At 37.2% G+C, this 23399-nt stretch overlaps 2 protein-coding genes across 14 annotated transcripts in view; both read left to right on the top strand.

The window, feature by feature from the left end:
* The window catches only part of LOC134856990 (sugar transporter SWEET1-like), a 468950-nt gene that overhangs the window by 224751 nt on the left and 220800 nt on the right, over window positions 1-23399 (top strand). The gene's annotated exons all lie outside the window — the stretch shown is intronic.
* The window catches only part of LOC134856956 (gamma-aminobutyric acid receptor subunit rho-2-like), a 35925-nt gene continuing 22325 nt past the window's right edge, over window positions 9800-23399 (top strand). Inside the window, exons 1-3 of one of the 12 annotated variants that reach the window (XM_063873264.1) lie at window positions 9800-10278; window positions 11159-12477; window positions 19102-19302. In XM_063873264.1, coding sequence (XP_063729334.1) covers window positions 11831-12477; window positions 19102-19302 — 848 coding nt within the window. In that variant the 5' untranslated portion in view covers window positions 9800-10278; window positions 11159-11830. The other 11 variants (XM_063873266.1, XM_063873265.1, XM_063873262.1 and 8 more) reach the window with 11 other exon arrangements.

Below are 23399 nucleotides of genomic sequence, written 5' to 3'. Positions count from 1 at the left end.
GCAAGAGACGAGACTCAAATATAGGAGGCCCATCGATGAACTCCACACCAACGGGTGGAAATTCAAGCAAAAAGAGGAGATCATTCTTCACGAACTCGAAAGTTTCAAAATTCGACTATAATAATCTAGATTCGTCGTTAACGTTAGACCTTTGGGATAAAGTCATTGACGACTACTTGGGTACGGAAACGGAAATTGTATATAATACACCAACTGTTAACCTACATAGTGATTTAGATCAACCAAGGAGTACCATACAAAGCCAGACAAACACTGAGACAACATTCAATATACCAACGGGCACAAGCGACGACCCAATTCGAGTGGATAGCTCTCCGGAGAAGACAGTGGAGACACCAAAAACCCCGATATCTTCAAAACATCGTGTAAGAAGAAACCCAGGACCCCCGAAATTCTTTGGCGAGAGACGGTTCATCGACCAAGTGACACTCGGTACGGAGACCATTAGTGCAGTAGACTCCGATGACGAACCACTTATTACGTTTTCCGGTGCAAAGAGCCCGAAACAAATTCCTTCATTCTGTACGACGTCTCCCTCGGATTATCTTACACCCATTGACGAGATCCCACGTCATACGATTTTGGTTGCTGAAACCACTCAAGACGAATTCTCAACACCTTCCTCTCAGGCGATAAGGACCGCATGGGTATCGCCACCATTGGTAGAAGGGACCAGTAATACTCAGGATGACATCGATAGCGACATATCCTCGGGCATCGATACCGATGTAAGAATAGAGGCAGATAATTTCCATACTAGATACAACTCTACGGTCTCAAACTCTGAAAACTTTTAAACTGTGGTAACACGACATGTTACGTATTTGACTTAGCTTTTATCCATTGGATACCCAGAACTTTTTTTTTTTATTATTTACCTAGTTAGTGAGTTAGTTAGTTTGCTTTAATTGTACAAATGCTACATAACCCCAATTGTACATATCATTTTGTACATTCAGTGTTGATATCTGTGTAAACCTGTAAGTAGCCTGTATATATTACCATATAATTACCTCCATTGTAATTTTTACTCTATTTAAAAATCCATTGGTGCTAAATGCGGTTACGTTTTGTTTCTTCTTTGGCCCTGGTGGAGCGAGGGGAGATGGAGTATATGTGTGATATTGGCTACATCGTTGAGCGGGCAGATATTAATTTTTGTGCACTGGGGAATGTTGTGATTCAGTATTTTTAGTATGTTATAACCTTGACCTCTATTATCTAATTTCGTACCAGTCAATGTTAACTCTACGAAGTCCAGTGGACTTCGACTCACTAGTTGCTCTTTTTAGACTGCAGTCGGTTTTAATTCAACCAATACTTTTATTCTCTTTCAACTTAGTTAGATATAATAGCTACCAGTGGTACATCTTAACTCTTTATTAATGACAACTATATTTGGTCGTCATACTCTACCTTGTAAAACTTCTCCTTACAACAAAAAACTGATGCTTATCTGAGAGAAAAAGAAAAACAGCTGAACCCACCTTTGTTCGTGTAAGAACTCTTGAAAAAAAAGCAAAAAATTCTCACATAACTTTGTTTTGGTTACAGTTACATGCACAGTCGCTATCCTTCATGTCCTGAAGGCTGAGGAAATACAGAACATGGCTTCTTTGCGCGTGTGGCTTAATGTTCACTTCTACAAACCCGATCTGGTCTGGTACCCCAATGATGTCGGAGGCAACTCGTTTGTAAATTATGACAGTTTTTGTATGCAGGGGCGGATTGAGTTTTTTTTCAGGTTTCTTATTATTTTGTTTTACACTTTTTTTAATGTGCAGTATTATTTGAGACAATTAACTTAGAAGTCAACGGCAGCAATGCATCAACTACACGACTAACAAATAGTTTTTTGAAGTTTGCAATTACCTATAAATGTTGTTGTGATTTCTGAGTTTTCTGGTGCGCCAATCAGTGTTCGGTTCAAGCAATTACCAGTCATTGGTGTAGCCGATCAATGTTTTTTTGTGTGTTTTGGAATTATAATATTCGAGAGATATCACCGAAGTTTATATTGACGCCTAAAACTGCACCTGGTCTAAGCGCATATATAGTTTTACAATAGGGTTGAGGTTGCATCCAAAGCCCAAGAAGGTAGACTTAAACAAACTTTGAAAAACCCGTTAGTTTGTTTGCTAGACTATGCGTTAAAAAGTCCATTAGGCTTTTTCTGTCTCACTAAGTTAGAGGGTAGAGTGTACGGCAATCTAGAAAAGTGTGAAAAGTGTTAATCTAGAAATTTGGCTTTTACATAAATAGTTCCACATGCATCACCATTTGATTTTTTTTTTCTTTTATATATACCTGTTATGAATTAAAAGATTTGGCTACCCTTTTATGAGAGGCTTCATTTTGATTGAGGGCTCTCTGCCCCGACATTGCAAAAAACTAGTTTTTCAAATTAATTGTGCATGGAATTTTGCTCATGGAAGAATTATTAAGTTATTATAACTTCAACGTTAAACTAAAAGTACTCAATTATCTACTCGGAAACAGCTGCACTAGTTTTCTATCTATAAACTTTTTTCTCAGAAAAAATTTTTATGTATGATTTATTTTAATTTAAAATTCGACAGCTCGCTTAGAAAACTAATTGAAATTTAATGAATAACGACTGTTTTCGAAGTAAATGTTTATGATTTTTTCTAATATTCAATATGCATTTAATAAAGGGCTTACAATTTTGAACAGCATCATACCGATAAAAAACTGATTTGAAACTAGGCGACAAAACAGAATGTTAAACCAGAAACATTTCTACGGTAGCAAGCAAAGTTACAGTCACGACAAACTCGAGGTTCGAAGCTGTTCAATTTCTGTTCAAAATTATCTTACAACTTTGATATCTCTGAAATAGCCAGAATTTGAGTTTTTGAGTTTTAAGGACTTTTTTTGAAATTAGGAGAATTTTTTTTCTGCATACCATATTGATTGACATCACTGTAACAATGGAAACGGAAAAATTCACAAAAGCATAGTGGCAGGCTTGAACTTGGAAAAATGTGGGTTGGATTTTGATATATGCAGAACTCTAAGCACTTGTTAAATCCAATTTACTTCATGTTGTACTTACTTACGGGTCAACCCTCAGTGGCCATTTCATATGTCCTTGATTGGTCTTTTTCATTTCTTATACTTGTTGTTAGACTTCACGATAAGTTTGAATAAATTTGACACTTTTAGCATGTTTTATCATTTTCTTATTTTGAAGAATTGTATCAAAAACAAGTGTATTCAATATAGGTAAATTGTTCACAATGCAAATTGCAAAACTGTTTTATACTTTGACAACTCTAAAAAATTTTAATCTTTAAAATCAAAAGTAAGGAGGTTGAAAGGAAAAATTTCTATGTTTTAACAAATCTGTTTGAGTTTCCTTCCAATTTTTCCGATTTCATGTTGTGACCTTTTTCTAAAAAACCTACATTTTTCTGTCTAACTTACGCTCTCTACGGTTTGCGTACAGCAGCTGAATCTGCTGAAGCAGACATGCTATTTTGAAATCACAAGTTAAACTCAATGTTGAAATTATAACAATTTAACATCAAACCCATTGTATAACACTCACTTTTTTTGCTCTAGTTTTACTACCGCTTGACCATTTTTGGCGGCAATAATGGTACCACGTAACAGTTCTAGACAAAAAAGTCTTGATTTGCTTTGCAACCAAAATACTTTGCTCTACAAAATAGTTCAGTAGGGAAAATTGGGAAAAATCGCAAACAAACTATGCCGTTAGCAACTTTTTTTTTGCCCACCTATGCTACCTGGCAACTAATGTCCATGCTTGAAAGTCATAAACGTTAATTTGACAGCTACACATCCAAAATGAAACAATTGTTTCTAGATTAGGCGCACATTGATCAAAATGATTTATATATAAAATAACTTAACTAAACCCACTGTGAGAGATCATCATTGGAAAAAATCTTGCTTGTTTCCAGACGTCTCTGAGCGCAAAAAACAAGACTTTAAATGGCTCGGTGGTATGAAAAACTTTTTTTGTTGCGGTACTCAATTTTTACAACTACTCAACATAAAAAAAACTTTTTACTGAGAAAGTTGAAAACATTTGATGAGAATGTTGGCATTGAAGAAAACCGATACTATGAGAAAAGATAAGAATTTTAATTTTTCAACTAATAATTTCCTATGATTGTCATCTCTAGATACTTATGGAGAAAGTTGTTAATTATACATATCGTTTCACAAAAAATTCGGAAAAAGATTTGTGAGACAATTTTCGAAGTTTTGAGTTCTAGTAACAATTTGAAACTTCGGTTGTTTCTATGGATTTGATCAATATTCATTTAGTCTTTTGAGATTATGAAGTAAGTTGAAGTGTTGACCGGGTTTGATTATTTTGCTAAAAACCACAGGTTCAATTTTACCTCGAACAGTTCTACAAAGAAAAGTTATGCTTTTGTATAAAAGAAGCTTTGTTTTATTGCATATTTTTCCAGCAATACATATACTGATTCACACTTTTTCTTTTTTATGCTGATGTTGAGGTTAACCTTGTCCAGTTTTGATTTAGAAGTCGACCCATATTTTAATCGTCATACTGAAAAACAGGTTTAACGAATGTTTGGTAAAATTGGTTCAATTGCTATTTGTTTAGAATATTGCGCAGCTGATAAACGATCCACAGAATTTGTTTAGCTTCGTATTAACAATTTCCAATTTCTTATCTAGATACAAACCCAGATATTTGAAAGCAGACTTCTGCTCAATGTATTCATTGTTCATTTCAATTGAGTAGTTGATCGTTTGTAGAAAGTTTGCAACTAGTATCAAATCCCTACCCGTTGGAATGGGGGGGGGGGGGGGTGTTGAGACCTTTTCAAAACTCAATTTTGCGCAGGTAATGAGTCAAGGTGTGGTCATGGGGCTCCTTCTCCAAACAGTGTATGGACACTCGATTTGGTTATCCAGTCGGTTGCAGGAACCGACCACGAAGAGTTCCATGACCAGACCATATACGTCGATGGACATGTGGAAGCCAAAAAATCTGCTCTGACCTTGAGAGTTCGTTGTCAACTTTATTTCCGGTACTTCCCATTCGACATACAGCTACGGTTGACATCAGGGTTTGAGTAAGTTGCAATTTTTCGGCATTTTGTAAGCGCAGTTGTTATACGACCTCTTTCGGCAAAAAACTCGCAAAAAAGCCAACACTCTTTTATCTCTAGAATTACAAAGCACTACAATCAAGATTATCGCGAAACTATGATTCACGCGCATACACAATTCGTGCGGCAAGTGAGCGCAGCTGAGCTAAGTGGATGTAGCGGTCGGTAGCTGCCAATGCCGTATTTTCAACTAAGGTTAAGCTTTCCGAGTTGCAACTTTCCTTAAACTTTGAGTTCTCCATTTTTGCAAGCTGTCTTCTGTTGTGAGTTGTCGCGGGGTTCGGTTGCATTGGCTTACTCACTAAAGTTTTTCTATGAGAAAAACAATTGTTTGAAGTGTTATTAGGAGTGCATTATTTCCTCCGAGCAGTGCGTGATGACACGGAACATATATGATCTACAAGTTAGATCTGGACCAGAAGATGAACATTCCATAAAAGGAATGAAACAACGAGGCCAATGGGAAATTCTGCAACCACTATATTACAAGGTTAAAAAAGTCACCACTGGTTATGGGCAGCAATACAACCAAATTGAATATACTTTCAAGGCTCTAATCCACTGCCTTCATCTTTGATTTTTCTGAAAAAAAATATATAAAATATATGTAAAAAATCTGTTCAAAGCAACTTTTGGAATCTCACTTTGTTTTTACAAATTGTTGTATGAAGTATTCTTGAACAACTTCTTGTTGTAATTTTACAAGGAAACTGGAGAAGAGCCTGTTAAAGTTCAAACGAAACCCTACCTTTTACGTGGTAGTGTTAATTTTCCCTTTTTTCTTGTTAGCGACTCTTCCTTTGCGAAAACTAAATTAATTTTTTTTCAAAAATTTTGGTTTGAAAGTTTAGAACTGCTAGTTTTCAAAACCCACTCAGCAGCCTAAAAACAAGTTCAAAGTTTTCTTGGATTATTTTTAATTGAATGTTGGCTTCAAAACTTGGAAAACTACGGTGATTATCCAAAAAAAGTTATAATTTTTGGGCCAAATTTTGGTTATTTCTTAAAGGCTTCTATTATTATTTATAAAAAAGCTTCTATCTTAAAAAATTTCCCAGCATTTATGGGGTAAAAAATTGATTATTGTAAATAAATAATGCAAGCTGAATTGGTCACTCTTGTGTTGGTAGTCGTGGAGCTGCTGGTTCTATCAGAGATTCTGCCACCCTTTACTCTCTATGGCTGGCTGATGGTCTAACTGGTACTTGTAATTGTCATTTCAATTGTAGAGTCTATCATCGTAACTGGAATTTACAATCTGTCAGACCAAACTGAAATGTCTGAGCGGGTCAAGCGTTTTCTCAATTATAGAATATCAAAACTAACTCTGCCGAGAAAATCTGTGAAATTTGAATCAAATAGAAGTCAAAGAGAAAATATAAACCAGGAAGAAATGGTTAGCGAGACAGCAGTTTCCGAAGTGACAGAAAAGGAAAACATCTCTAACCGAAACCGGAAACATTATCTGACGATGTTTTGACCGATGGCTGGAGACGGTTGGCAAACATTGTCGACAAACTTATCTTTTTGGTGTATTTCTGTTGCTTGTGTTTGGTTTGCTATACTTCATAATTTATATGTACACCTGAAAGGATTGGATTTTGCTCATGAGACTAGGACAAACATTTTGGAGTCCAAGATATCCTGAGAACATAGTATGTTTTAGACATGTCTCAAAAACAAATATCTGAGCTACACCAAATATCAATTTGCAGCGTTCAATCAGATATTTTAGTTTCATAATATTTTCCCCACGCCTCTCAGGTTAAGCGTTTTTTACACAACTGCGTGGTACAGTGAAGGGCTGTAGCTCGTAAATGGGTGGTTCGAGCCCGGCTTCAGCTAAACTTTAATTGTCTTTAGAACAACCTCTTCTTTCGAATTGACGTTCTTTTTCAAATCAGTTTTTAAAATAATCTGTCACTTTTAAACTTGTTAAGAGTCAATGAACAAAGTGAAGATTCTTATTTATATCGGCCTTTTTTCAAAATACTAAAAGTTTGTTCACGCTTGAATTTGGTTTTTCGTGGTCTGATTTTGATTTTTTTTTGTTATGTTCACTTCATTTCCTTCGCTAAAACGAAACAAATTCCACTATCAAACAGCTAAAATGTAAAGGTCTCGAAGAACGTTATTAACTTCTAGTTTCGAAAGTGGAATGTAATTTCCGGATTTCACAGCGAAATAAAAAGTTTATCTCTTGATCCAATTTTCTCCAATTGGGTTGATTTTATCAAAAAGTGCCCATCATAAGCTGTTTTTTGTCTGTAATTAAACATATTTTTTGTCTGTGAAACTCAAAAGTTGAATTTCTTCAAAAAACCAGCAGCATTTTTTCTTCTTTGCGTTTATTGATTGAATATTTTCCAAATGTCTGTTGTCTATGTCTCTAGAGTCAGAGTTGAACTTAATGCAGGTGTAAAATTTATGTTTTATGTTTCTGGGGCCAGTAGTTTGAGACAAATTAGGGTTTTTTGTAATGAAAAAACTAGACAATTTTGATTTTTTTTTCGTGTATTGTCTCAGCGTTCTTGTGTAACGCCCATGTGTGGAGTTTGTGTGCAATGGTTGATAGTTCAAGTTGTGGCCGGACTCGTGTTATTTTCCAACCTCTGAAAGTTAGAAGAAACTTTGTCTTTGGGTGTTTTGTACTTTTTCTTACTTTTTCTTTTCTTAAGCAAATTTCGCTACCACAAGTAATCATGCAGTTATAAAAAAAGTTTTCAGTCGTGATTCAAACGGCTTTTAATTATTTTTTCTTTATTTTTAAGAATTAATGTAAAATTTAGAAACCTTTGCGCTCAATTACAACCAATTTAAAATTTATACACCACGCTCCAGTTTCTAATTTTTTTTTTTTTGCCAAATCTTTCATCGTTTCATTAGTGCTTTTTGTTACAGTCAGTCGGCCTCGTAACCAATCTGTTTTTTCTTTAGAAGATCAAAAAATTATGGTTGATTTATTGAGTTGAAATTGCATACGTAAGAATAGACATTTCAAAATTAGGTTTTGTGAGACGCTTTTGTGCCAACAATTTTGCAAAATTTTCTTCCATTTCGAACTAAATTAGATTTTTTTAAATAAGTTTTACAATTTTTTTTGTGTGTTCCGACCATTGTTTCAGCTTGTGTTTAGCTGATGAAAATGCTCCTTTTTGCAGCCTATTTGTGCATTTTGACATTTCTTGAAACAGCAGAAAACTTGAAAAGAACATTGGATATACATGATCACAAAGTTTTTACAAACAAAATCAACTTTTTTTATTTTGTGAATCTTTCAGTTTTGTTCTTATTACGGTTTGCTTTAGAAATAATTTTCTTAAATAATTATTTAAAAAATTGTCGGGGAGGCTCTGCTATGAAACAATTGATAAAAGTTTTAAACAATATGTCGCAGGATTTCCCCGAAAACATATGCTTTTGTGTTCCAACTCGTACAATGATTTGTTTCGTCGCTGTTGTTTGGTTTTTGTAGCATGGCTTTACCTCTTATTATAAGATATGATTTCAGGCTGACTAGCTGTCGAGTTTGTTATGACTAGTATCTCTGTTAATTTTGTGAACAGATAGAAGTTTGATTCGATTTTATGGAAATATCGACTTGGAATCTGAATCACTGATCAAATGATTTTACTATTATATCAATTTCAATGAATGTGAGTATTCTTTGACGTGTTTAAAGTTATGCTGAAAAATAGAGACTTCATTTTTTCGAAAGTTTTCTCAAGAAACTGTCCAAAAAAAATTTTTTATTGGGGTTCTAGCTTCATATTTGTTCAATTTTCGAAAAAAAATTCATTGTACCGTGTAATTTGAATTTGATTACAGATACTTTTTAGATTTGTGTTTGTTTTTTTTTCTATGAAAAAAAACTGGGTAACTACTTGCTCTGAATAGCATTAAACTTACAAACTAATAGTTAAAGAGACAAAGAAAGTTACTTAAGGCCGGAAACATAATATACTGTTGTTTTACAAAAGCTTGTCACTTCATAACCGTTGATCCGTTTGACTTCAAATTCAGAGAGAATCTGAAAAACTGACGGAAATCTGATATAAAATTTAATTTATTTTGTTAATTTTTGCAGTTGAGGCATTATGGTTTGTTTCTTTAAAAGGCAATCTGATATCGGAGTGAGATATTTAACATTTTTCTAATTCGAAAGATTAATGAGTTTTTAGAGTTCTTGTTAGCACATGTACTTATCTGTCGAGCAATTAGTCTTTCATTGCTTATCTTCATGAGAACTTCAGAATACATTTTTTTCATATAAATTCGTTACAGTTTTTTTCGAATGTCATTTTTTTTGTCAGTGTTAAATAAAAATTTGTTTGAATGGTCAAGAAAAAAATTACTCTCATTTTAGAATACTTTATTTATATTGTATGCGAATTTTCAGTGTCGAAAATGCCATGAGACATAAAATGAAAATGGAGAGATTATTTTAACCTGGGGTCATTTTAAACTGGTAACTGAACATTTACTTTGACATTAGTCTAAATTAAGGTTACTGTGGACTTGATCCCTTTGGTAACAGTACTTTTTTCACTGTATTTGCAATAAAAAAGAGGAAAGAAGCCTCTTCACTTTTAGCGGAGAACAAAAAAGATTGATTTCAGAAATATCAACGGCCGTAGATTTAATTCTGATCCTCAAAAAAGCCTTCTGATTATGATGAAAAAGTGAGCGCATTTTTAAAGCTCTTTGCAACCTAAGTTTATTGCCGTTCAAGAGCCTGTAGCTCAAATGGTCTCCTAGGCCTGGTCGAGCTACCAACTTAATTTTGCCCCTTGGCTATGTAGCTTAGCGCTACCAATAAATAAAAATTCGCTACATTTCCAATTGAGCTGAGTTAAATTCAGGATAAATAGTTACATGATCCCTTGTTGTAAAAATATTATGATAATTTTTTGGGCAAATTTACCCAATTTTGGTTCAATTTAGCCGATTTGACGCAATACTTTTTCTCTATTTCATTCTATCTTCAAGTTTTCCTTTTTGCGGGTCGCCTTCAAATTACACGCATGTATACCCGCACCCAATTCATAAACTATGGCAGAGTTCCCGGAGGGCAGAAATCACGGGAGATTGTGCTTCCAATCCCAATGCTTCAAATCTGATTGTTGGCTGGATTAAACTCAATTTTAGGACCCAACCCAACACTTGAACCAAATAACCTCAAAAGTTTAACTACTACACTTGTGTTATAATAACTACATTTATTTTGCTTGTCAAAACGACTAAAATACTTTGTTTATAGCATGTTAAACGCATTTTCTAGCATGTACTGCCAGAAGTTATTTTGAATTCCAGTAATTTCACCTTCACAAATTTTATGAGAAAGTGTTGACTTGGATCCCACGATTTCCTTTACGGTACAAATTTATTACCTGTTGATAATCTGACAACTTGTTCAAACTTTCGTTCAAGTACTGATTTTTCAACTGAACAGAAAATTTTGTTTGCCGGTAAATTTTAGTTTTTCTGTTTCATATAACATTTATTGTAAAAGTTATATATATTTTTTTTTGCGTTGGTTGTTTTGAAAGATAATTACAACTGTTTCGCTTGTTGCTTGATTTTTTAATCAAAATTACTTTTTAGGCTGCGTGTTTCTATTCAAGCAGTTTAATTTCTCAATCTAATTGGCTCAAAACGTACAATCTACTTGGCTATATAATTAATTCCTGTTTGCTACTTTGATATGGAAGAATTCAACATTTACTATAATTTTTTGTCATGCTATGTCTGCATTGGGTAAAAATATGTATTTTTTCGCTTTTAAATCAAGCAGGCAGGCAAAGAACTCCCTTGAGTGAAATTCATCCCAAAATCGATATAGCTTTTATTGCCATTTGTTAAAATTCTGTCTGCTGTTGTATAAGACAACAAAATTAAACTGAGGAAAAAGCCTACTTTGCTGATATAAGTAACTAACTGAAGACTGATTTTAATTTAAATCCCTAAAAATCAGAACATTTTTGTCAAAGTGTGTGTTGAAGTTACAGCCATAGACCTTGTTATCAACTTGATTAGAGGCAGCTGAGCTTTATCTCAAATCAGCAAGTTTTTTGTTTTTCTGATGACAATGACGATGACCATCAATCGATGCAATCACGAAATTATCTAGAAAGATAAGGTCGGAGCTGAATTTAAAACAACGGGTGACTCAAAACTTCGTACATTATCTTCCTTGTTCCGTGTTTCATATACAGAACAAAAGGAAGTTATTTGACGTCACTTTTTTCCGAGCTATTTTAATTTATGAGTGATTCTGTTTTCGAGCTACTGTACTTCTGTTTTATTTTATTGTTTTGCGATATTCAAATTTCAGTTTTGAATTGAATTATTGAATTATACTCCAAAAAGCACGAAGTATCACTAATGAAATTTCCTTCCCCTGGGAGCTGATTTTTCCCTTCAATGACCGATGCAAAAAAACTTATCAATTGATAGCCTTTCGCAATGCTGTTTTAAGCTTCAGTTATTTAGAACAAAGAAAGAAATAAAAAAGGAAATGGATTTTCAAGTGAAAGAGCAACAATTATCACCTTACATTCTTCAAATAGGAGTTCTCCAAATTTTTCGTTTGATTTAACCAAATTTGAAGCGGAAATAAAGAATACCACTCTGTGCTATTACAACTGAATTTTTTGAGCTGAAAAAATTTGAAAATGAGTTCAAAAATGAGCTCATTAGTGAATTTACTTCATTTGAGCTTCGTGGTTCCAAAACTGATTATAATTTTTGTCACTTGGCCGCTTTTAATCGATAGCGGAATTCAGCACAAGTCGAACGTCATTTACATGACAGAGGGAATCCCTTTAGATTTTGTACGAGACAAACAGTTCCTCATTGAAAAACGAAGTCTCCCCCCAAGTGTGACCTCGACGTTGGATATCGGGGTGAAAATAGCCATGGAAAGTATCACAGATATCACCAATATCGATTCAACAATTGACCTTTACATGACTCAAATATGGAACTCAAATCAAACGAGAAATGAGTCCTTAAAATTAAGCGGCGAAGACATCGCCAATTTCGGCTGGACCCCTGACACCTACTTTATACTGGCTAAAACAGTAATCTATAACAACATAGCTCAATATTTACATTTCGAGACTTCGGGCCAAGTGACGTTTGACCAGAAAATAAGAGTTACGGCTCCTTGCAAGCCGGATATCTGGTACTTTCCCTTCGACAATACAAGTTGTCGGATCATTCTGTCGAGTTACGGTTTCTCCAAGGAGTTCATATCTCTGCACTGGATGGACGCCGGCGTGGAGTTCCCAGTCGCTTACGACAAACTGTCGGAGCTGGGGTTTGTGAATATTTTATAGTAAAACAGGTCCAAATTATGTGTCAAATAGATCACAGTTCTGTGAAGTGTCAATCACTCCAAACACACGAGAAAACATGCTAGTAGTCACTGCGAATGATTATCACTGATTTACACCTTTTATTGAATACATTTTGGTACTTTTTTCACATCTTTGAATTTTTTTTTTGGTTTTTTAGCATTTTTTAAACAAGATAACGAATTATATTAGCTTTTTATAACTAGTGTTAGGTATTAAACACTACCGCTATTCGGTTCCTGGCGTGAATTTCGCGTCGGATACGGGGCCATCTTTTCTATTTTAGTTATGAGATCCTGAACATGTCGGTGTCCACTTATGAAGCTGCCTATATAGTCATATATAGTATTGAAGCTGCCTATATAGTCCACTTATGAAGCTGCCTATATAGTCATATATAGTATCTAATCATATATTACGTGTTGGCGCCATTGGTTAGCTATGTGTCTGGTGCGGCTACTAATTAATTAATACCTGTCAACCTTAAGTTTAGTCTGCGATGTTTGGATTCACTGTTGCTAACCGTTAAAGAATAAACGAGTCAATCTTAGTTCAGTGAATTAAAGATATTGAACCTGCATTTTTCACATGGCGCAGCAAGCAGGACAAAGCGCGGGATCAGGAAAAAATCCACTGGGAATTACGGCATTTTGGCCGAGTAAATGTACGGAAGCACCAATGTTGTGGGAGCATTGGATTACACGATTCACCTGGGGTGTAATAGCAAAACATTCATTCAATCCGACGGCATTTTATTTTGCTAATACGCTCACTGAGGCGCAAATTACCGGTCTGCCAGAGGAGGTGAATGGGAAAAATCGAGTGGAAGCAGAGCAGACACTAATTTCTAACCTCTATTTGTGTTTGGGGGAACGTGGACAGGACGAATTACATAACCGGAAGCCCCATCTGGACCTGGCGACTACCCGATATCCACGGGTTTTGGATGAATTTGAGAGTGTTTTCCGCAAGGAAAGAAACGAAACATTCGAGACGTATCAGCTACTATCTCGGAAACAACGTGACGGGGAAACGCTAGAAGAATTTCACTCCGTTTTGAGTGGACTAGCCGCTAGATGCTCATTGGGAACATTGGAACGACGGGTGTTACGTGATGTATTCATAGTAAATATGTCCAACAAGGAAGCCCAAACGGAGCTATGCCGTTCAACTAAGACACCAGATGAGGTCTACCGGATTGCTTTGTCATATGAACGGGGGGACAAATACGCAAAGTCGTATAAAGTATCCGGTGGGGGACTTACTGCGGCACCAGCGGGTTCACTACAAATTAAAGCGGAGCCTATAAGCGCAATTAGAGGAGGGTACCGTCGTCCATTCCAACGGGGCGGACGTGGATTTGGCAGGGGCGGCACAAGGGGCCGCGGAGGAGCAGCAGATCGCAAGTGCTACAATTGCGACCAGAGTGGTTTTACCCCGGACCACATTCCAAAGTGCCCAGCAAGAAATGTAACCTGCAATTTTTGCAAGAAAATGGGACACTATGAGCGAACTTGTAGAGGACGTCGATCGGCGAATAGGGGTCGCGTAGGCATGATAAATGAGGATGACACCAATGGCGGGACTACCCAAGATTATCCGGAGGAGAGTGCATCCAATTACGGAAGTTCTGTCGGATGGGTGACTGATTCAAAGACACCGGCACATGGATGGGATTCGGATAGTTCGACGGAGTATGTGGTTATGTCAATTCCGCGGAAGGAGGAAACGGAATTAAAAGTCGCGGGGGCCAAACTAGCCTTAAGAATCAACGGCAAAGCAACTCAAGCCTGGATTGACAGTGGTTCGCCAATATCCATCTTCACTATTGGGGAACTAAAACGTATCCTGGGGACAGTCAACGTACAATTGAAACCGCTGAATCCACAAGACGACCAATTCCGCGATTACGGAAACAATCCGTTAAAATTTCTGGGAAAGATGCAAGTCACGCTTCATTCCAATGGATGGACTTGTTCGTCGGATATAAACGTCATCGGAGGGTGCCGACCGTCTATTATTGGCAGGGATTTAATGCCCTCACTAGGACTGATGCTGGTACAAGCACCATCGACAGAAGGGGTGAAAAGCATACATACCACGGAAGGAACTGTGGCGATGGACAATGACCTGGATGAGTGGCAGACACATTTCTGTAAGCAATTTCAACATCTTTTTCACAGGGTAGGGCGCATTCGAAATTATAAGGTGCAGGCAGATTTCTTCAAAAACCTAACTCCAATTCAACAAAAAGGTAGGCGAGTACCTATAACATTACAGGAAAAAGTCGATAAGGAGATTGAAAAACTGTTGGGACAGGGTCATATCCAAAAGTTGGAAGAATGTTCAGACAAATATTTTGTTTCACCTATTGTCATCACCGTGAAAAAGGACGGTTCTGTTAAACTTGCACTGGAATCTAGAGAACTAAACAAACAAGTGCATAAGAATAAATACCAAATGCCCAATATTGAAGAACTAATGGACATCGTAGGGCAAACTATCAGCGAACGCAAACAGGGGGATGTTTTTTTTACAACGATGGACCTCACGTACGCATACGGTCAACTTCCTTTAAATGAAAACACTAGTGAACATTGCAATTTTTCATTGGTGGGAGGCCGTTCTACCGGTACATATCGATTCAAAACAGGATTCTACGGATTGACAACCATGCCGGCGGAATTTCAACGGGTCATGGATGCCATTCTGGCTGAATTTCCGTGCGCGCATGCTTTCATTGATGATATATTAGTAATTTCGAAAGGTACCAAGATCGAACATATCGCTTTAGTGGAGAAGATTTTAACGAAACTCGATAAAGAAAATATGGCTTTGAAGCTAGAAAAATGTCAATTTGCGAAAAATACTTGCGAGTGGTTAGGCCACCGGATTACGAAATCAGGGATTACACCAATGGTGCGGAAAACAGATCCAATTGACAAATTAACCGCCCCGAAAACGCTCTCTCAGTTGAAATTGTTCATGGGGTCAATCCATAGTCTTCACAAATACTTACCGGCGTTAGCGGAAACTTCGGCGCCTCTACGTCCACTTCTAAGTAAGAAGAACGAATTCCTCTGGACAATTGACTGCCAAACAGCGTTCGAATCGATTAAGAAACAAGTCGCGAACATTGTAGAACTTAAGCATTTCGACGTACATAAGGATATACGTATCGTGTGCGACGCAAGCCATAACGGTTTGGGGGCGGTACTCGAACAACTAGGCACCGAGGGTTGGCGACCAATATCATTTGCGTCCCGGTTTTTAAATGCGGCCGAAAAGAAATATTCGACGAATGAGCTAGAAATGCTGGCCGTAGTTTGGGGCTCCGAATACTTCAGAAATTATATTTTCGGGCGGAAATTTACTGTGGTGACAGATCATAAAGCTTTGCTATCTTTATTGAATGGGAACAATAAGAAAAACAAGACTATGTTCAGTCGATTAACTCGCTGGATTGATAGAATTATCCCCTTTGATTTTGTCATTGAACACATGCCTGGGGCTAAAATTGGCCTGGCGGATTACCTTTCAAGGCATCCGGTGGGGGAAGCCACGAAAGTTAGTCTTTATGATAACACTTTCACAGTGGCAAAATTGAAATCAATTACCAATTCACTCGGATATATTGATACCAATAAAGGGATCATCAAAGCATCAAAGGAATCAATTGTTTCAGCTAAAGATATTCAAGTTGGAAACGATAAAGTTAACATTCCACCGGAAGAGGGCGTCAAAACGCGTGACCATCGGTTGACCAATCAGAAGCCACTAAAACGAATAGCTGAGTGTAATGACCGGGAAAGCGCAAAAGTAGTAAAGTCAATCACCGAATGTAAACTACGTGAGTCTGATATTAATTCCACAGTAAACAGTAGTCCTCTATTTAACAAAACAAGTTATCGATCTAACAAAATACACATATCTACAATGACATCACTTAATTTGAAGAAATTAAATAAATTACTGTTGAAACATCCAGAAATAACGAGCGGCAGTAGCAGCGAGGTGGAGATTGTGGATGCACGATTGGAGGCGGAGACGCATCACACCAGGGACATTCGATGCAACACAGTCATCTCCATTCCTTCGGCATTCGGAGGTGAAATTTTTCCGGCGGCATACCCAGCAGGAGGGAACGTCATCATGTCAGTAATCCCCCGGGACTGCAAGATAGTCCGCAAAAGCAGTGCACTGCCGGAGCTATTCAACCTGAAGCTCGTGGAAGCGAACTATAAAGGGGACCCCCAGATGCGCGCAATAAAAGAACTGGTGGAGAGTAAGGACCCGGATTTGGAAAAGAAGGTCAGAGCAATGGGTGCCTACCTCGGACAGCACACACATGGTTTCCACGTGCGGGAAAATTGTCTGTGGATGGACGAACGACTCGTCATCCCCATACCACTCAGGAAGGCTGTGGTTAATCGGATACATGCGTTTCACCATGGGCGCTCGAGTATGTTCGACGCTGCGAGGGATGTCTGGTTTCCCTATCTCCACCGGAGTTTAGTCGCAGCTGCGGATGGATGCAAGGAATGCACCGATGCAGGTAAAAGCCTTAAACCATTATGCGCCAAAGGTGATGTTGGGAAGATCTATGAACCACGCGAGCCGAACGAATGCCTACAGCTTGATTTTTGGGGTCCAATTAGATACTTAAATGAATCAAGTAAATATGTCTTGGTAGCGGTTGACCGATTCTCACGTTGGCCCTCTGCAATGATCTGCGGAAATAATAAAAGCGACAAGGTCCTTAAGTTCATTAAACAATACATATCTCAACATGGTGTCCCTAGGAAAATTTTTATGGATCAAGGTACAAGTTTCACATCGAATGCAGTTAAATCATTTTGCAATTCCGAAGGAATTGAAATAATTTATTCACCCGTGAATGATCATCGCGCCACCGGGTGTGTCGAACGTACCATTGGCAGTCTGAAAAACTTTGTCTTAACTTACGCTAAAGAAAAAGATAGTGGAAACTTAGAATCAATGATAGAACGAGCCTTGAGTGCTCTAAGATTTGCCCCAAATGCTACTCTCAAGATATCGCCGTTTGAGGCTCATCACGGCAGAGAAGCCAATACGGTACTGCGAAATCTTACGAAAAAGCCAACCCTGCAAAACCTAAACTGGGCCAGAGTGTTGAAACAAAAATCTGCCTATTTAGATTCTACTGACCCCAGAGCTCCGAGGAACATCCAACCCTTGGCAACGGATTGGGAAGAACGATCCGACGTGGAGTTTGATGTCGATCATATGAATCACCCTAGGCGACTGACACAAAATCAACTAGTTTCGGCGGCGGATGGAACACCAATGGCTGACGGGGACGGGAAACAGGCTTGTGGGGGAAAGTCTAAACAGCCAAGTAAACGGACCGAACTGTTGTTCCAACGACTCAAGGATAGCAATAAAAGGTATAGACCCATAAACCAAAAAGTAATTCGCGAATCTAAGCACACTATAACTCTAGCAAATGGCTCTGTACTTAGGAAAAGTGGGGTTGCCGAGAAAGTCATCAAATCGAACGCGCCAACTACCGCGAGTAAGCTAACACTACCACTCCCAGCTATGAGTGCATTGCAACGTCGGGCGGAACTAAAGCGAGCAGCGAACGAACAGGCGGCGGGGACGAGCACACAGAGTAAAGCAAGCGCACAGAGTAAGGCTGATAACAGAGTGCGAGAATTTTCACCAGCGGAGGAGGACGATTCGGATTCGGAGTACGAGCCAATAACAATTTCCAAACACGCAGGGAACTCAACAATAGCACCAGGGCGAGATGTGGAAGGAAATGAACCAAAAATGAATAACGATGTAGAAGACGGAATTGGAAGACCAAACTTATCCGAAGGAAGCGGAGCTGGAAAATCCCAGGGGGTGGACACGGAGGTCCAGACTATGAGCAACGAGCAAGGGGGGAGTGCCCCAAATTTGAGTAACGAAGGACGAGGGGGGAAACATTCTAAAAAGAAAGGGGAACGAGTACGACGCTTACGTCTCGTATCATACTCTAGTCAAGAATCAGAAGATGGAACAGGATCACGGAAAAGTACCAGGAAGCGGACGGCGGTATCTAAATTCGGCGGGGTTATGATAGATAGTATATTGAAAGCGAGAACATCCAAAGGAGAGGAAGACAGAGAGCGGGACACTAATTGAGCAGGAAGGCACATTTGAAAGAGGGAGTGAAAAAGGAAACTCAAGAAACTTGTTAAACTAAAACTCATGCCCAGGGAGAGGGTGGACTATCGCTGGTCTAAAACTCAAACATTTCCGTTGGATAATTTTTAAAACAGTTGTTTGAAAATTGATTGTTGAGGGAATGTCATATATAGTATCTAATCATATATTACGTGTTGGCGCCATTGGTTAGCTATGTGTCTGGTGCGGCTACTAATTAATTAATACCTGTCAACCTTAAGTTTAGTCTGCGATGTTTGGATTCACTGTTGCTAACCGTTAAAGAATAAACGAGTCAATCTTAGTTCAGTGAATTAAAGATATTGAACCTGCATTTTTCACAGGTTCCTGGCGTGAATTTCGCGCCGGATACGGGGCCATCTTTTCTATTTTAGTTATGAGATCCTGAACATGTCGGTGTCCACTTATGAAGCTGCCTATGGCAAACAGCACTTTGTAATCCTGGAAGCTCTGATCAGTCTGAGACGCATCAGCTCCATCTACCTGTACCAGGTGTACGTGCCAGCAGCCTCGCTAGTACTAGTCAGCTGGGTCACTTTCTGGATCAATGGAGACAACGCTGGAACCCCCGCCAGGTAATTTAATTGCTAGCCCGTTGTTAGCCGACTCCGAAAGATCTTCGAAGTTTCCTAGAGTTTCCTAGGAGGAATTTGTAACTTAATGCATAAATCTGTCAGATCTTAGTCGAACTCTAGTTGGACTCGAAATTTATTAGTAAGTTCTACGAAAATTTTCTTGTAAGAATTTATAAGTTCATGCTCAAATCAGAGTCTTACAAGATGCATCTTTTTCTGTCAGAACCTTATACACCAAGGTCTTTTAGCAGACAAGGTGTTTAACAGACCGAAAATTTATCAGACTCAAAACAGTTAACCACCCAGAACATATAGTTCAAACGCAGCATTGACAAGTAGCGAAATTTTACTTTGCAGTGATTATAACTGTGGTTATAGTGGTTATAACTGTGAACAATTTCTAGGAGGGAATCAGCATTTCGGGCTAATATAGGCTTTTCTTTCTAAAAATTAGAATAATTAAAATTAAGATTAAACATAACTTTTATGATGTTAATTTAACAAATACCAATCACCGAGCCAGAGGAATTGAGCTCTGGTTCAAAATTGAGCGCCTCTATTTGAACCAGAAGAACGCCAGAGGAATTGAAATGATTTGATTTGTAACGGATTATCAATTATGTCAAGCAAATGGTAGATAGGCAGTGATCCAAATTTAGACATAGTTACTATTTAGGGCTAAAATAAAGCTTAAAAAATTACTTTTGATTACCTAACAAAACACAACCCTTTTTGCAAAGTTTCCAACCGTTTTTTCCTGGCAACATCGGAAAATCACAGAATTTTAAAAAAAATTTAAAAAATTTAATGCAACTCAAATCAAAATGAATGGCCTTCTTGTGACTTATTGGGTAAAAGTGGTGAACTGGTTATGTCTCCGCTTCTGAATCGAAAGGTCGGATGTTCGGGGCCCACCCTGATTCGTGCTCGTTGCTTGAGGGTAAAATAACTAATATCAGCAAAAGAAGCGCTTGAAATTGTTAAACATATATACAACAATATATATCCTCAAAGAGGCGAAAAGCTCCCATGTTGGCTCTTTCTCTCGTGGATGATTCGTCTTAAAAAATTAGTATGAGATAACGTCCCTCTCAATCTGACGCTTGCCCGGGTTGACCAAAAATTCTTATCGTCCAATTTCCTTAAATAAAAAAACTTCTTACCATACAGTTCCATACAAATCCATACATACAGAAAATTGTATGAAACCTCTATGATATAAATTTTTCCAAATATGAAAACTGTATGATAAGTATTTTTCCATAGACCAAAAAATTTGATTTTTTTTCTGAATTTAATTTCTGAAAATTTTTGTGTTGTGTTCGTAACCGGAACGCAAGTGACAAAGAACTTGATTTACGCAGAGCTGGAGTCACCAAACGTTGGACAGCTCTGCATTTACAATGCATAGAAAACGACCTGAATTGACTTAGAGCTGTCTTACACAAATGGTATTACAAAAGTAGCAAACTTTTAAACTTTGGCAAACATTTTCAACGATGATTATTTTTAAAATTTGAGATGCAAAAAAAATTTGAGGCAATATCAAAATTACTTGGAAAAAAAATTGTTATCGCCATCAAAAAATGTTAGTCATTCAATTTCCATATATGGAAATTGTTGATTTGCATTTTTTTGAAAACAAATTTTTCTGTTTTATTTAGTACGATACACCGACTTTTATGCCAAAACAAGAGAAAAGATCTTTGAAAAGTCGATGAAATCTTTTTAGCAAAATGTATGAAATTTGTATGACTAATATTTTTTCGTAGACTTATTTTAGGGAATTGTATGACTAGCATTTTCGGTTTATGGAGTTCAAGTCAGGTTTGCAGCAGTAGAGTTAGCGTCCAAAACCTGCTAATCCTCACCTTCGGTGATAGGCACACCAAAATGAAGTTTGAGCAATCTGTAAACTATTTACGCTTGCCATTAGCCAGCGTTATCAAACACGAATATGGACGGTGAAGAATACGCCTGGGACGGCAAAGCTCGTGGGTTCGAATTTCACCAGAACTGTTTTTTTTAATCGAAACATTCCTTTCCATAAATTGTCGGTATATCTTTTGTCTGCTTATGTTTTGTCGGCTTAATGAACACATCATAAAATTTAATTTTTTTTATATAACTTTCAATCTAATTGCTTTCAGTAATATGGATTTTTCCTGCACTTTTTAATTTTTCTATCCTTGACTTCGTTAATTTTGCATTTTTTTTCGCTGAAAAAGTTTAATCGGCTTCAATGATTTGGGCTTATATTTTATCAGCTCAGTGAACTAATCTGGGGCCATTTCAAAGAAAACATTGGTCTAATGCTTCATTCCAGATCGCATAAAACTCTAAAGTTTTTAGAATAGAACTTATAGTTCAAATTTTTTTTATGACAACACATGTATTTTGGATTTTTGAAGCGTTTTTTTTCTGCTTTTTTTGGACTTTGTGGTTTTTTTCTTGTCTGCCAGCTTGCACTACTATTTTTATTTTGTATTGCGATTGATGTGAAGCTCCGCTTCACCACTCTGTCTTGAAATTGATATAATTTTTCGAAAACAAAAAGTAATGAAGTCTTAGTAAGCGTGAAACAAATAAAAACGCTTTAATTTCAGATTATTATTTTTGGTAAAAATAAATGAAATTGAAATAAGCCTCTTATTGTGTGTTACAAGTTTTGGTATTCTTAAAAAATTTTTTTTTCTCTTATATACAAAAACTGACTTTTGATTTTTTTGAGCTGCCTTGTTTTCTTTTTAATTTTGATAAATTGTTCTTCATAATTATTACGAACTACACACGACTATCCAAACAAACTAAAAAAAACATTGAATTTACTTTTTTGCTCTACAAGATACTTCTACGGTGGGTAAAATTTTTTGGTTTTGAATAAAATTTATAATTTCATTATTCCGACGATGCAACTAGGGATGACCTGAAAGCCAGGGGCGGATCTAGGATTTTCTCGAGGGGGGGCTGATAATTTTGACGACCTTTTTTTTAGGTCGACCAAATTGATTTTTCGAGCTCTCTCAAAGCACTGTTTTGCCCCTATTTTGGCTAAATTTTAGGGCAAATTTTTGAAAAAACAGTCAAAAAAGCCGTTTTTGGGCACTTTTTGAAAAATTTTGACCAAAAAAATGGCGTTTTTTTGGCGCGCGCTCCCCCTCAAATTTAGTATATATTGGCGCCGAAGGCACCTTTAAAAAATTTTTAGGGTCGGTCGGCCAAAAATGGATTTCTGAAAAAGTATCAAAGGGGGGAATCTTTAAGTCGGCAGGGGGTCGAATCCCTGAGGGGGGGGGGGGGGGGGTTGCGCTAAAAAATTCCAGTTAAAAAATCGTCCCTTGAAAAAACCGCAAAAATTCCTACACTTTCTTTGAAAGTTGGAAGAATCCGTTTCATTGATAGCAGTTGCACGTTAATTATTTCGTTAGTTCTTCGTTTGATACGGTTTCAGCATTCTGAATTGGCTGTATCTCAAGTTGTTTCAAGGGTGCAGTGCCTTCAGTCCCAATTAATCGAAAATTTTGCCTATCTTCAGCCAGCCGGCAAAAATTATATATTTTAAAACAAACCTCACACTGTCCTCGGTACATTCTCATTTGCAATCTGTCCCAACTGTTTGTACTTTTTGAACAATACATTGTTTTACGTTACAAATATTTAGAAAAAAATACACTACATATTTAATATCAGTCTTACAACAAGATTCAAAACATGATTTTATAATGCGTGTTTTTTTTCCATATGGTTTGCCCAATTAGTAAATATGAACAGCCATCGTTCATTCAAGTTCCGTTTTTTATTGGCATTACAGTATTTTCAATTTTTTTTGTCGGGCATCTTGAAATCTTGAATGCTTTCGGAGTTAAGCTTATTTCCACCAAGTATACAAACGGACATTTATCTTTCATTTTTTCAAACCCACTGAAATATCTGTTTTTCCGTCTGCAGATTTGCTAGAAAAGTTTTGGTTTCAGACTCAGTCTTTATCACTCATATTAGCCGGGATACGGAGCCTTCTAAAAAAACTGAAAGCCTATAATAGAGCTGTCTCCTATCGGTTTGATACTGTCTCAGAATTGACCAAAAAATCTTCAATT

Source organism: Symsagittifera roscoffensis, chromosome 1 (genome assembly GCF_963678635.1).
Source record: "Symsagittifera roscoffensis chromosome 1, txSymRosc1.1, whole genome shotgun sequence".
NCBI lineage: Eukaryota > Metazoa > Xenacoelomorpha > Acoela > Convolutidae > Symsagittifera > Symsagittifera roscoffensis.
The sequence above is the reverse complement of the archived record's forward strand: the minus strand, read 5'-3'. Positions and strand labels throughout refer to the sequence as shown.